Here is a 15,542-nt window from a genome sequence, read left to right on the forward strand (position 1 = left end):
GCAGTTTGCTTACAAACTTTGTAAAGTGACAGACCTACGCGGCCAGCTTTACTAAAAGCTGGCAGCTTCACTTTCTGGCCCAAGGGTTTCTGAATCATTTATTGTGGGGGTAACATCTTTCTCTGTGTTGACAAGCGACTACATGTTTATCCCTAAACTGTATATAATGAATTGTCGAAAGTCACGCATTATTTATGAGGCTGCACCGAGTGGAATGGTGATTTATTGTGTGTGTGCACTTGTTCAGCCACTGACTTCACCCTGAAGCCCTCTGACTGCCCAGACACCGAGTTCCCAGTCCGGATAGCCGACAGCGACAGGGGCTGCCTGTGGTACAAGAAAGATAACAAATTCAAAATCCCAAGAGGTAGACTGTGTGTTAGTGTGTGTGTACTTGTACTGTGTGCATCAATTAGCATGCAAGATGTTACTTTAAAGGTATTTAATGTCATTAGGGAATGGTTGACACCTGCTTGCTCTCTCTTCTTCTTTAGCCTACGTCAGATTCCACTTAATCTCTCCAGTAATCCAGCAATCCGCTAAGAAGTGAGTTTAAGCTCAGATAAGAGTTTGTGAAAATAAGTGTTTGTTTTTTGCTATGACCTTTGTTAATGTCTGCTTTTTAATCGTCTCTCTCTCTCCCACTGCCTCCACTTATGTCTTTTTGTCACTTTTACCCTCCCTCCCCCACGTTTCTCCTTCCTCTGTCCTTCCTCCTTCTTTTTCTATTTTGCCTGTTTTTTTCCCCTCTCTATCCTCCATCTCATCCTTCTTACCTCCTTCTGTACTATTCCCTGCCCTCTCTCTATTTCACTTTTCTCTTATTCTCTTTATTTGTCGCCTTCCTCTTGCGCTCCAGTGTGGTCTTGTTTGACCTTCTGGTAAACATTCTGGGCCACAACCTGGCAGAGCCAGCCTATGAGGCTGAAGTGGCCCAGTTGGAGTATAAACTGGTTGCTGGTGAGCACGGACTGGTCATCAAAGTTAAAGGATTTAACCACAAGCTTCCTGTGAGTAAGCATACATACACACATAGATAAACAGTTTGGATAGTGGCAGTTGCATTTTAGGCTCTGTACACCACCACAGGGGATTTTAAATCAAACATTCAATATACAGCTTTAATTCAAGGGGCTTTACAAAAATTTTGCTTAACTGTTTAGGAATTATATCAATTTTTATACATAGTCAACATTTTTAAAGGCTCGAAGTTAATTGGACAAGCCGATATAATTTTAAATTCATGCTTGGATAAAAATCCTTTGCAGTCAGTGAGTGCCTGAAATCTACTTGAGATGGTCTGCCAGGCTTTTACTGTACCCGCCTTTAGTTGGGACTCGCTGCCTTCTGTTTCGTCTTCAGTAACTGAAAACCATGCTGTGTTGGGTTGAGATCAGGTGACTTACTTGGCCATTGAAGTACATGCCTATGTCTTTGTCTTGAGAATCTCTTGGGTTGCTTTTGCAGTATGCTTTGGATCATTTTCCCATTTTAACTGTGAAACAGTATCCAATCACGTTTGAAGCTGTTGGCTAAATGTGAGCAGAGAGCATAGCCCTGTACACTTCAGTATCCTCCCTGCTACTTCTATCAGCAGTCACATCATCACTAAACACTACTGACCCAGTTTTACTGGCAGCCATACACGCCAAAACATTGCCGCCACCATGTTTGACAGATAGCGTGGTATGCTTCAGATTATGAGCCGTTCCTTTCATTCTCCATACTTTTGGCTCCCCACGATTCTGGTACAAGTCAAACTTGGGTTTATATGTCCAAGAAATTTGGCATATTTTCTGGATAAGTCGAATCTGGCTTTCCAGTTCTTATGTCTTTGTCACCTTGTCATAAACCCGCTATAATCACATTCACGAAGGTGTTTCTTGATTGTAGATTTTGTCAATGACATGTCTACGTCCTTGTGACTGTGAAAAGGTTTTTCTCAAACAAGGATTGACTTATTCGATGTAGTTGTTCCTGTGGTCTCATCAGTGCATTCCTTTTAAAGAATGTACCAGAGTGTTGATTTGGAAGCTCTGATAGGTTTATTGCAGTTTTTCAGTGTAATTATGGACTCCTTCACTTGAATCATCTCTTTGGAGCTCATGTTGACGATTCCAGAGAAAAGACACCAAATGCAAGTCCAACAATTGGAATAAGCTTCAGCTTTTGATCTGCTTAATTGTTATAAAATAACAGGAAATGGGCCTCAGCTGGCCATAAAAATGTCTGTCTGTGATACGTTTATTTTAAAATCCACTCTGTTGGTGTTTAAAGGCTAAATTTATTTTAATCTCAAAACAGTTACAAACACAACTGTACGTGTAATTGTTTTGCATACATTAAACCACAAACTGAATAAGAAAGAATCTTATGTAATGTATGTGTGACTTGTTGACCATGTTTTTGTCTGTAGTTGCTGTTTCACCTGATCATTGACCACCTGGCAGATTTCTCGGCCTCCTCTGACGTCTTCAGCATGTTCGCAGAGCAGCTGAAAAAAACCTACTTCAACATCCTCATTAAACCTGAGAAACTCAGCAAGTACGTTGCTTCCCCATTGCTATGTGAGATTATCGAGTGTATGTTGCCTTCTAGTGGTGAAATGTGTGACAGCCCTAAATAGAAGAGCCTCCGGTCGTCACCGTCCTCTTTTATCTTCTCGCTCTCATCCTTTTTTTTTCCTCCTCCAGGGACGTGCGCTTGTTAATCTTGGAGCACTCTCGCTGGTCCATGGTGGACAAATATCAGGCTCTAACAGCTGGTTTGACCACTGAAGAGCTGATTGAGTTCAGCCGGAGCTTCAGAGCTGAGCTCTTTGCAGAGGGACTGGTGCAAGGGAACTTTAGCAGTGCAGTGAGTGGACAGCAGACAGCACACAGACAAGCATACTGATTGACAATAATATTAGCTGATTAGAGTGAATCAGTCAACGTTCACGTCTACTCTTGCCTCAGTTGCTACTGGGTGTACTTGACATTGCCCTCGTGCTTGGCTGATTGCCTCTCCTCACTCTCTTTCTCTCTTATCTCTCACTATTCATTACTCTTTATTGTATTTCCTCCACAGGAGTCTGTGCAGTTTCTGCAATATGTCACAGAGTAAGTCAGTTATTACACTGAATGCACTCCCTAATGAGAACACCAATACTATACAATCAAATAGATTTGTTTGCTATAATACGCCATGATTCACATCAGCTTCAGTTGTTTAGTCCATGATTCGCCTTTGCTTTTTTTTTCCTCTCTCCTCTTTACCTTCTCACTTATTTTACTCCCTCTCTCCTCGTGTCTTGCCTGGCAGTAAGTTGCAGTTCTCCAAGCTGACAGCGGAGGTACCGGTGATGTTCAGAGTGGTCGAGCTTCCACAGAAGCACCACATCTGTAAGGTCAAATCACTCAATAAAGGAGACGCCAACTCGGAAGTCACTGTTTACTACCAGGTATACACACACAATGTACATGCACGTCTACAGGTCATCAAGTCGTTTTATCTCTGAAGGTTCATTTTTTTACGCACACAAATTCATTCCCATTTTCTTTCTGTTTGCGTTTTATTCAGTCTGGCCCCAAGGCTTTAAGGGAGCACACGCTGATGGAGCTGTTGGTGGTGAGCATTACAATATGTTGCTTCTCTGTTTCCACACACTCCCTCTTTGATGCCGTCATCCCTCCATTGTTGACTGAGTTGTTTTGGGGGGGGTTTCAGATGCACATGGAGGAGCCCTGCTTTGATTTCCTCAGGACCAAAGAGACTCTGGGGTGAGTTTCTGCTGCGTTCGATAATATTTTTCTGTTCATTTAAAACCAAATTTCTGAAACTAAGCGAAACAGTGAGTTTTTCCATTCAAATTAGCATTACACGCTAATATTTTTCTAAAACTAGAAAGCTGCAGTTAATTTGATTTATTTGCATTTGTCCTAAATGTGCTCCATATGGAAATACACAACTTTTCAAAGTAACTTTCTTAATATATCCAGTTCTCTTCCTCGTTTTTTTTTTTTTTTTGCCATTTTGAGGGTATTGAAGTTATTTTATGTGAAAATCAAAGGTATGCAGAGAAACTAACCTTCTGTTTCCACCTACACGTCTCTGTCTGTATTGTATTTCATTACTTTGCCTTCTAGAAGGAACAAGTCTGTGCCGACCTTGTTAAGAGACTGTCGGGTTTCTGTTTGGTGTGTCTGAAATGTGGGAGCTAGTAATATTTAAACCTTTGCCAAGCTGCTCTACTTCTACTGGGACAAATGCTTTTCACATTGAAATTCAGTTTTCATACTTGCCAGACTGGTTTTATTACAGAGTGCAAATCAGATGTAATGCAGTTTTTCATCAGCTTATTTCACCTGTATTTTCTCTAATCCTAAAGCGTTCTTTTTGTCTCCGTCTGCAGATACCATGTCTACCCCACCTGCAGAAACACCTCAGGCGTTCTAGGTTTCTCTGTCACAGTGGAGACACAGGCCACGAAGTTCAAGTGAGTCTGCAACACACAATGGAAACCTTTAATTTGCCCAAAGCAAGATACGATTTATCTTAACACTTTTCCCAAAACCAAGGTAAATCTATCTTGCTATTCATCCAAACCCAAGCTGCAATTTATCCATGTGGCCATGGAAAGTGAAGCAAGTGGAAGTGATAAATGACTAAAGGAATCCAATGCGTTCTATACCCTACAATATATCTCTTACCTCTCATCTCTCTCAGCACCGAGCTGGTGGAGTTAAAGATTGAAGAGTTCTTGACTTCATTCGGAGAGAAGCTCAATGCACTGACTGAGGAGGCCTTTAATACTCAGGTCTGCGTAAATGTGTTTTGTTTTTTCTTATTGTATTCATGAGTTTCCCATTCTTATGGGAAAAGATACAGAAAATGCTGCCTATCCAGAAATTTTCTAAATGTCAAAAGTTGTATCTCATTCCATTAATAACACATTTCTGAGTCATGTAAAACCCGGCTGAATGCCTAAATGTGAAGCTGCACTGTGGAAGAAGTGACTAGAAAGCCTGTGTGCTCGTGTTTTCTGCAGGTGACTGCTTTAGTGAAGCTCAAAGAGTGCGAGGACACACATCTTGGTGAGGAGGTGGACAGGAACTGGGCAGAGGTGGTTACGCAGCAGTATGTGTTCGATAGGCTCAATAGAGAGGTGAGGACAACACGATGTTTAAAATAACGGCTCTGATGTTGTTTAAGACGTGCTCGTGCTGCTAAAGTAGTTCTGAACCGTGACCTTGATGACCGTGGGACAAATCCTTTGGTTTTGAGGGTTGTGGGTTAGTGCCTTTTTGTTCTGGTGCATTACAGGGTTGCAAAACATTGTTAATATAATTAACAGAATGACGAATGCTATTCACTTCCTCTATGAATGTATTGCTGCTGAATGGGAGTATATTCTCACATAATTGCAGTTGCCTTACTCTTAACAGTTTGCCCCAACTTTGTCATCTAGACTCCACTATGGGCACATGTATGGTCCTACCACGGGTCCTCCAATTTAGTGGAAGTCTGGACTTTGTTTGGGACATTGCAACAGCGCATTCTTTTCTTTTTCAGCCATTCTGTTGAAGATTTGCTGCTGTTCTTGGGATCATTGTCCTGTGGCGTGAGCCCAGCTTTTGCTGTTAGCTGACAGATGGGCTCACGTTCGACTGTAGAATATTTTGGTATACAGTGGAGTTCATGGTTGACTCATTGCGGTCCTGTGGCTGCAAAACAATCCCAAATCATCACCTCACCACCAACGTACTTGACAGTTGCTACGAAGTGTTTGTGCTGATGTGCTGATTGGTTTTCACCGAGTGTGGTGCTGTGGATTATGACCAGATATCTCCACTTGGGCCGTGTCTGGACATTGTTCCAGAAGTTTTGTGGTTTGTTAAGATGCCGTTTTGCAAAGCTAAGGCTTGCAGCCATGTTTTTATTATTATTATTATTATTATTATTATTATATACAGAAAAGGCTTTCTCCTGGCAATCCTTCTAAACAATCCACACCTTTTCAGTCATTTTTAAATGGGACAGTCATACGTGTTAACATTTAATATTATAGCTGAGGCCAGTAGAGTCTGAGATGTAGCTCTTGGGGTTTTTTGCTGCTTTTTTTTTCTCTGAGCATTGTGGGATCCACTCTGGGGAAGATTGGCAGCTGTCTTGAGTCCACTGAATAATCTTTCTCACTGTAGAATTAATGGACTGCAAATTGTTTAGAAGTTGTTTTCTTAACATCATTGTCAATGTCTTCTTTCTTGGCACTCTGTTGCACACACCTGAATGCACCAGACCTACAACCTGCCAAAACATCTGCTTTTATAGAGGCGGTCACTCTTTCTGATGATCAGTTTTATCAAGTGCATTTTATCAACAGCACCTGGCTGCTACTTACGCTCTTAGTTCCTCTGGAAACATTAAGGATATTTTTAGTTTTTAACACGCTGATTTTACATTTATGCTTTTTTTGTTTTTGATAAGAAAATGACGGTGAAATGTTTGGGTTTTTTTCTATCCCAGGTTATTTGAATCCACTTTTAAGATCTGCTAAAGACCATCTTTAATTATGGCCTCATACATAAAACCTTAAGTATAAATAGAGGGTGCGCTTCCTTTCTATGATGGCTATATATGTCTATATGTATATATTCTCAGCGCTCTACAAAATATGAACATAGTTAATGCAAAGTATACAGCAAGCAAGAGAGAAATAACAAGTATTAATGAGAATGTTCACACCACTTGCATTTTCAAAGTTCAGTAGCTGAAGTTTGTGTTTTTAGGTCCTCAGATAGACGTTGCCAAAGGAACAGATCACAGAAAACGTATTACAGAACCTGTTTTATTTGTGCTCTATGAAAGCACAACACTATCTCAAAACTAATTGACCCACTGGGGACAGATAAACTGGCTGTTTGGTACTGTCAACATTGTTACCTCTCTAATTCATAGGAAAAAAAATGTGGTTTATCCTTTTAAAACATGCTTGGTTCTGACACTGAGAATTAAGCTGTTACATTTCCAGTGAATGGTTCTGTCTTACCATTGGTCTGTGCCACTGTGTGTTCAGATCGAGGCTCTGAAACAGATGACGAGAGATGAACTCGTCTCTTGGTTCAAAGAACATCGTGGACAGAGCAGCAGGAAGCTCAGTGTGCATGTAAGCAATGCCTTTGTGTTTATGTTACACAGTTCTTCACTTTTCTTTGTGTTTTGGACATGATATACTTTATATCTGTAATAATTTCGTCTCTCTGTGTCCTTAAGGTGGTGGGATTTGGTGCTGAAGAGAATGATGAGGAGGGCAGTGGTGAAAAGCAGGAAGAAAAAGGCAAAGATGAGGATTTAAGGAGCTCAGCCTACGGTGAAGTGTCTAAGCTTAGTTTCCTTCCCGCCTCTCCCAAAGTGGAAGGTGCCATAGCCATCGTGGACATTCCTGCTTTCACTGAAGGCCTGCCCCTCTTTCCCTACCACAAGATACTTAAATAAACTTGTGCTCAGACTGTGAGACGGACTTACTCAGCCACATTCAGGGACTCTGCCTCATTAGAGATGCAGGCACTTAATATGAGGTGAAGGAAGGTTGAAGCAGCTTTGGCTCCTTTCTGGACCTGGATTTCGACTCTGGAGCCCAGCTGTAGGTTTTCCCCACGCTCTGCGCATAAGCAAAAAGACTGAGAGTGATGATAGAGTTTTCTTTTAGCTAACTGATAGTCTGTTCTGCTTTCTCACATTCAATTATTTTATATCCTCAGCAGCTGCGAGAAACTGAAATTCTTTGAATCAGATTCTCATTTATTTGGTTCTCCGAGCTGTAGTGCTGCTACAGAAGTTAAAATCTGTATTTTCCGCTGTCTGCGTCGCAGTCCAGACTGAGTATAATTCAATTTAAAAACACAAATCGACTGTGAAAACAGCAGAAATGCTTTGAACTCCATGCGTGTGAATTTGTGTGCTGGATTTCAGGCTCTGGTGTGTGCTGCGGTTATTGGGTGACCTGGATCGTGCTGTGCTGTGAAACTGCAAAGAAATAAATCATCATCAGTCGATGTTGAGTGAATGAATGAAGCCGTTTAAGCTGTCTTCACAGCAAAAATACACTGAAACTTCAAATCATTGTGACTCTTATGTGACTCATGTTAAATTTGAAAGGAGTTTTGATGTTCTGGGTGCAGTTTTCTTGGCATGCAGTCACATTAAATAACACAGATGGCACAGAGAGACGAGTAGTTGCTAGAATCAACTGCGTCACACACTGAGGTTATTTTAAAGTCAGAAATGTTTGCATGCCGGTGACTCAACGTGATGTCATTTCTACAACTTTAAATTATGTGAAAATTATACATTACTCACAGACGCTCTGCCCGAACCATGAAGAAGAGGCTGCCGCAGGTGATTTTGTCTTGGTCTTGTGCTTGGAGATACTTTGCATTATTGAATGTATTTAAAAAAAAAAAAAAATTAAGCCCAGCTCAGTAGAGCATGTTAACAGAATTGACTAATATGCCTCATACTGTAGAAAAGCCTTCACCTGCTGCAGCTCCACACGTGATGATAATTGTTACAGCTTTGTGATGGAAGGCAAAACAGCTCGTTGGCATAAGATTCACATGGTTCCTGTACCACACCACACATGGCTCTTCTTCAGGCTATGCAGAGGCAAATCCACGGCTCATACTCTTACTGCATTGGGAGTGTGTTTGACAATGTAGCTTTGCTAATCAGATGCTTTCCAGATGGTATTACATGATGGATCAAATTTTGATGGTACTTCTCTGTGTTCATAATTGCATACATTTTGACAAAATCCCCAACACTACTGGCTGAAATATAGCCCCAAACCATGACACCAAACACTGTTGTACCTCTCCCCTGACCTCCTCCTCACGTGTTGACAATAAACCTCAAATTTGGATTAGTCGTTCTAGAAGACCTGTTGACCTTTTTCATACCTCAGCCTTTTCTCTGAATTTCCCCTTGTAAAGATTTTCTCCTTGGCAGCCACACTTCCACTGAGACCATTTCTGATTAGTGAACAGTAGACGCATCAACTTAAAGGATCAGGATGCATCTCTTGGGTCCTGTTTCAGGTCTTTGCTGGATATCTTAAGGATATGACTATTAGATACTGTTCCTCTGCTCCACTTCTGTCCTCTACTTGTCCAATTTCCTAAGAATTTTTAAGAACACACTGCACTGCTGAGATATGCCAAGTTCACCTTGCTGGTACAAAAATACTCTTTTATTCCTGTCAAACTATGTTATCTTTGGCATTTTTCATAAAGTTAGATAAAAAGGCTAATTATGAAATAACTGATGTGTTTTTACAAGAGGTTGCTAGTAAAGTGCTTAAAGATAGAGTTTATAACTAGTTCTGTGCTAAGTTGTCTGTTATGATTCGTCACGACACTGCTTCATCCATGAGTTAGGTGCCGTTATAAGTTTGATTGATTCGTAGGGCAAACAAAAGAAAAAGTTTTTATTTTAATAATGATGGAAGTACAGTCCCGATCAAAAGTTTAAGACCACTTGAAAAATGGCAAAAAAAATTTTTTTGAATGGTTAGATCTTAACAAGGTTCCAAGTAGAGCTTCAATGTGCAACAAGAAGAAATGGCAGAGCGACAAAACATTCTTTTGAGCATGCAATTTATTGAAAACAACACTTAAACTGAAACATGCTGTTTTAGAGCTGATCAAAAGTTTGAGACCACATGCCTTTAAAAGGCCAAATCTGCAAAAATGTGGATTCGTTGTCATTTTCTGTCAGGTAGTCACACTGTCACAACGTTCTAATGAAAAAGGCAAAAAACTTTCCCTTTTTGAACGTGGTCGGGTTGTTGAACTGCATAAACCGGGGCTCTCGCAGCGCGCCATCGCAGCTGAGGTGGGATGCACTAAGACAGTCATTTGGAATTTCTTAAATGATCCTGAGAGTCATGGAACGAAAAAGTCAAGTGGAAGACCCAAAAAAAATTCACCAGCACTGAGCTAGTGGATTTAATTGGCTGTCCGTCAAGACACTGGATGATCTTCGACCCAAATCAAGGCTGTTACTGGTGCCGACTGCAGCCCCGTAACCATCAGACAGCAACTGAGACTGAAGTTGGGCATCAAAAACCAAACATGTCTTCAAAGGCCTCGTCCCCTTGAACGCCACAGAACTGACCATTTGGACTTTGCAAGAGAGCACCAAACATGGGACATTGAAGGGTGGAAGAAAGTTTTATTCTCTGATAAGAACAATTTAACCTTGATGGTCCTGATGGTTTCCAAGGTTACTGGCATGACAAGCCACCTGAGATGTTTTCTACGTGCCACAGTGGTCTGGGGTGCTTTTTTCCTTCAGTTGAACAATGGAGCTTCAGGAGGTGCAGGGGTGTCAAACAGCCACTGGCTATGTCCAGAGTCAGCGGCCAGAAGTTGCAACCCAGAAGTTGCAGAGAGCATCCCTCATGGCCCCCAGATTTGACCCATTTAGTCAATTTTTTACAGATTTGGATTATAATGCATATTGATACAAAATATAATCAACAAATCATAGATTATAATAGGGTGAGATAATAAAAACAACTGCTTCTTGGTAATACCACAAAATAAGGGGGGGGGGGGGATGAAGCCTGGTTAAAATTTAATCAATGCTACCTGTGGGAAGGATCATGTTTCTACACTCCTTTTAATGGTACAATGTGGAATTAATTTGATCGTTCTGGATGTATGGCAGCAAATATGTTCTACTCTACAGCACCGCAGAGCATTGCTGGTGGTGACAAACAGATCTAATTAGCTTTGACTATATTGGTCTAAGCATTGCCTCAGTGGTAGATCAGCTGCATAAATCTCCTCTGTGGAGAATACAGGATATTAAGAACTGGCTACTTGTCCTACATAACACTAAATTCAAGATACTGCAGCTTTGAAGAGGAAAGGGAGGGCATTTTGAATTTGAACTAATAAGAACAACCGCTAGCTTCAGGAAAGCTTCAGTCCTCTCTGTACTGCTGCTACAGGCCTGCCTCTCCCAAACTGTGTGTACTACACCCAAAAACATCTTTAAGGTTGAAGGAGTTGAAAATCTAGTTTCACACTCTACTTACTCACCCTCCAGGATTTCACATAAAGGTTTATTGATGCCTCAATCTGGTGAGCTCAGAGGCCACTGAAGGCACTTGAGTTTATTTAGGTGTAAAAAAAAAAAAAAACACTTGTGAAGGCTATTTGGCCTTTGGAAGAGTGGTGCATGTAAGCACTCATTTAAAGTGGGTGCAAGGGAACCAGACTTTCAGCTTAACGTATTCACTGAGGTTCTCTCAGAGTCTGGTCCCTTTCATGCAATGTTCCTGTTTTGTTATCCTGCTAGTAATGTACTGTATATAAGAGCAGGTCTATTAAAGGTTAATCAGCTTGTGCTTTTACTCGGATAATTTAAACTGTAGCTATATTCTCCTCTTTGACATAAATGGGTTGTGGGACATCAGGTTTTTTCTTTTTCTTTACTTGGCAAGTTTTCAGGCTTTGTCTGAAGTTTGAAGTGGTGTGTTTTTGATATGTTTTTATTTTAGACAAGGTTCATTGCAATTTCTTGGTTATATATTGTGTTTTCTGTGTCTACAGATATGTTAGTGACTCTGGTTTGGATAGAGAGCACACTCCGGTTAGACAAATGACATTTAAGTCTCATGATTTCTTATTTGACTGTTCAGACTGAGGAGAGGAAAGAAAGTATCTCTTTTGGGACCACATATAGAAGTGGCCCACTTCAGGACTAAGAAAAGACCAGATTCCATGTGATGTGTTTTGTTCACAGTTGTCATGAAAAACAACTACAACAACAAAAAAACACATCTTACCCTGCAGTGTAGCCTCTGAGACAAACAGCGCTTTGACTTAATATAGACGCTACAAAGCCAGTCTGCTCACAGGAGCAGTGCTAACGTTCTGAGGATAATTTTTACCATGTGCACAGCTTAATTTGCTCTACCAGCATGCAAAAATGACCTAATTAGAAATCAAATCAAAATTCAATTGAGGCTCACAGGAAAGTGTTTTTGGGGGTCTGGAGAAGTTTCTCGGATGAGAGGTGAAACGTCTTCAAGCAACTTAAAGAAGGCCAGACACTTAAAGTGGGTTTTTTTGGGTTTTTTTGTAAATATTAAACGGATTAGCCAAAATAATCTCATTTTGAACATTCTGTACTTTATAACAAACTAATAGTTCAATCAAATCAATCAATCAATCAAACCTTTATTTGTCACATGCAAGTTTGCACCTGCAGTGAAACACATACATATGGTTGCTGTCATATAATCACTGGGCACTTCATTGAGTACACCTTGCTAGTACTGGGTTGGTCCCTCTTTTGCCTTTAGAGCTTTCTTAATTCTTTTATGGTGCTGGAAACATTCCTCACAGCTTTTGGTCCATATTGACATGGCAGCATCACATAGTCGCTGCAGATTTGTTAGCTGCACATCCAGCATGCGAATCTCCCGTTCCACTACTTCCCAAATGTGCTCTATTGTATTTTGTTGAGATCTGGTGACTCTGGAAGCTATTTGGTTACACGGTTTCATGTGTAGGAAATCAGATTTGAGCTCTGTGACATGGTGTGTTAAAGAGCTGGGAGCAGCCAACAGGAGATGGGTGTACTGCGGTCAGCCGCAATACTCAGGTACGCTGTGGGACTTAAACGATGTTCAGCTGGTACTAAGGGACCCAAAATATGCCAAAGAAATATCTCACACACCATTACACCACCGCTAGCATTGTTTACACCACCAGTGTTTACACACCTGCCATCTAAATGTGTCACAATGACGCAACCTTCAGACAGATCAGACAAGCCAATGTTTTCCAGGCTTCTAGAGTCCAGTTTTGTTAAAGCCATTGAAACTGTAGCCTCAGTTTCCTGTAGCAGCACCCAGAGTTGTCCTCCGTTGCTATAGCTCATCTGCTCTAAGATTAGACTTGTTGTGCATTCATAGACACTCTTCTGCATACCTTGGTTGTTATAAATGATTATTTAAGCTACTGTTGCCTCCATTTCGGCTCAAAGCAGGCTGGCCATTCCTCTCTGACCCCTGACATAAACTGTTTTTTGTTTAAACCCTAGACAGGGTTGTTTGGAATTTTTCCAAACAACCATGACAGTTTCTGAAATATTCCGACCAGCCTGTCTTACACTAACAACCAAGTCCCTTAAATCCCCTTTCTTCCCCATTCTGGTGTCTTAATTTTACACTCAAAGGAGTCACCCTATGCTTCTGCACCGGCTTCACTTTTCAGGCCAGGAAAATGTATAAAGTACTGCAAATTTAGACCAAAGTCTAGAGTCTCAGTGATACAAAGTAGGCAAACAAATGACAGCCATTCAATACTGCTCGCCTGGGTAAAAATGTATTTGTCTTTATCTTTAAATGCTACACAAATAAAGGATGACATTTCTAACAACTTGTTTCTAGACCAACCATGAAGCTGGGGTAAAATTTGCAGCGGAAACAAGGCATATATGCAGCATCCAATCTGCTCATTCACTGCTAGTGTCTTTTGCTTTTGAGGAACTGGATAAGTAGCCTTTCCTTGGTGTCTAACCATGGAGACCAGCAGCTTCCCAGTGCTTCTTTGGTTAAGAAAGTTCTAAATCAGCCTTTGGGCTATGTAACTGTGTCACAAGTTGTACTACCAGCAAATAAACTCAGCCGGCACTGTCAAGAGTAGCTGGTGGTCCTGCTGAGAAAGGCTTTGCGACTTTGTCCCAGAGAGTTGTGCTCATGCTGTGCTCTCCTGTCAGAAGCCATTCTGTCTCATCCGCTCTCTGTCTCCATCTCCTAGCCTGGGTACATACGCAAAGAGGAAGTGTATCACAAATGCATGCAGACAAGCTTGCCCATGAATCGGGGACGATTAGATTAGATTTGTTTAACGTGCGCACACGCACACACTCTCTTTCGATTTCACCCTGTGTAAACTTTCCACTGCTACACTCTGTGTCATTCCTGTTGTCATTCTAATTTCATAGGAGGACTCCTGCCAAGGCAGTAATGAACTCAAGTCATGAGGCAGAGGCCACGGCGAGCGGTTATGAGCCGTGTGTGTGTAGCAGAGAGAAAATGAGAGAAGGTAAATGCAGGAAAAAATGGTGTTAAAGAGGGGGGCTGGCCAGGTTTATGCGCATGGCTTGTGGGCTTTGTGTTTATGTGTGTTTCTGTTTCCCGTGTATAACACTGGGCTTGTTTTGAGTTAATCAGTGCAGTGGGGTGTATCATCTAAGCTGCTGTAATGTGTCGACTCCTTTATTCAATTTGAGCAGTAATCTCAGCGCTCCCCACTGGCCTGCCTTCATCAGCCGCGTGCTACAAAGCTAGCTTAACTTAGCCAGGGAGACACAGAGAAGCAGAGAAATGCTGAAGAGCCATTTTCTGGATCAAGATTATACTTAGAAGAGTTTAGCCAGACTAAATCTCCTCATTATACTGCACACACAATTATTAGGCAAATTGTACTCCTCGGGATTAAATGTATTGTTGAATAAATGCAATGAGCTCGCTGTATCCAAAACTGAATATACACATGCGTAAGTATTAGGTGTTCAGTTATCAATATTAAAGCATCTGTGGAGTCGCTTTTTTCTCTCCATCTGTTTGTGATCAGATTTCACTGAAGCAGCAACCACAACCTTCCAAAGGCTGTTTATAAAACCTTTGACCAAAAATCTATCGTGAGGTATTCCTTGGTCAATAATGATGCCTCAACTTGTAAACATTCTCTCTCTTTTATGTACAATCCTGTTGAATATTTGCAGCAAAACATGGACTATCCACCGAGCATGCCTAAATAATTCAGCTATTTCAAGGGCATTGCATCTATATGAAAGACTTATTTTTATTTATTTATTTATTTTTTTACATTTTCTGACTTTTCAGTGTGAATTAAATCTATTTTTCATATGGAAACATGCCAAAGCTATACAAACCTTAATAGGATTTCAAAAATAACATAAAGAAAATACAGATTTTAATAAAATTAGATTAGGGGCGACAAATTATGCAGTGCTGGTGGAACAAGGCTAACATCATGGTTGTAAAAAGGTCACTCAGAGAGCTTGACTCTCTATGAAACACTGATGAGAAGAGTGTTCACTGCTTTGTTAAACACCGTGTGAGCCAATAGTTTAGAATAACATATTTGTGGATCTAACCTCCTATCGTACGTCTTTTAAAAGATTTTTTAAATCTCTCTGCGCAGGTGGTAAGACTAGAATACTCAATGCAGAACACTTTCCAAATATTTATGCACACAGTGTATGCTATGTGGATATTACTGTCAAGATGGACCTTGTTTGCTCAAGTCATTTGAGAGAGTTGTCTGCAGCTGCTTGAGGGACTTAAAAGGATGACGATGAGATTTATGGAACAGTCCTTTAGCTGCGTATCACCCTGCCCTCTGTTTTGCTTATAGTCGACTTCAGCACCAAGGACAGCACAAATAGTGGCTCGAGTTTTTTTTAGTAGCTGTTTTGTGTAGCCTGTAACCTACTTGTTGCATTTTGTAGTCCTT

General features: G+C 40.9%; 1 protein-coding gene across 4 annotated transcripts in view; it reads left to right on the forward strand.

Annotated features, from left to right (window-relative positions):
• The window catches only part of LOC113011805 (nardilysin-like), a 31,933-nt gene extending 23,899 nt beyond the window's left edge, over window positions 1-8,034 (forward strand). For all 4 annotated transcript variants that reach the window (XM_026151572.1, XM_026151570.1, XM_026151568.1 and 1 more), the window contains exons 19-32: window positions 248-367; window positions 495-546; window positions 860-1,010; window positions 2,417-2,544; window positions 2,694-2,856; window positions 3,070-3,101; window positions 3,304-3,442; window positions 3,562-3,609; window positions 3,709-3,761; window positions 4,394-4,477; window positions 4,708-4,798; window positions 5,030-5,146; window positions 7,058-7,147; window positions 7,255-8,034. In XM_026151572.1, the coding sequence (XP_026007357.1) occupies window positions 248-367; window positions 495-546; window positions 860-1,010; window positions 2,417-2,544; window positions 2,694-2,856; window positions 3,070-3,101; window positions 3,304-3,442; window positions 3,562-3,609; window positions 3,709-3,761; window positions 4,394-4,477; window positions 4,708-4,798; window positions 5,030-5,146; window positions 7,058-7,147; window positions 7,255-7,476 (1,490 nt within the window). In that variant the 3' untranslated portion in view covers window positions 7,477-8,034. The remainder of the gene's footprint in view (window positions 1-247; window positions 368-494; window positions 547-859; window positions 1,011-2,416; window positions 2,545-2,693; window positions 2,857-3,069; window positions 3,102-3,303; window positions 3,443-3,561; window positions 3,610-3,708; window positions 3,762-4,393; window positions 4,478-4,707; window positions 4,799-5,029; window positions 5,147-7,057; window positions 7,148-7,254) is intronic.
• Window positions 8,035-15,542: the final 7,508 nt, after the last annotated feature.

This window comes from Astatotilapia calliptera, chromosome 19 (genome assembly GCF_900246225.1).
Source record: "Astatotilapia calliptera chromosome 19, fAstCal1.2, whole genome shotgun sequence".
Classification (NCBI taxonomy): Eukaryota; Metazoa; Chordata; class Actinopteri; order Cichliformes; family Cichlidae; genus Astatotilapia; species Astatotilapia calliptera.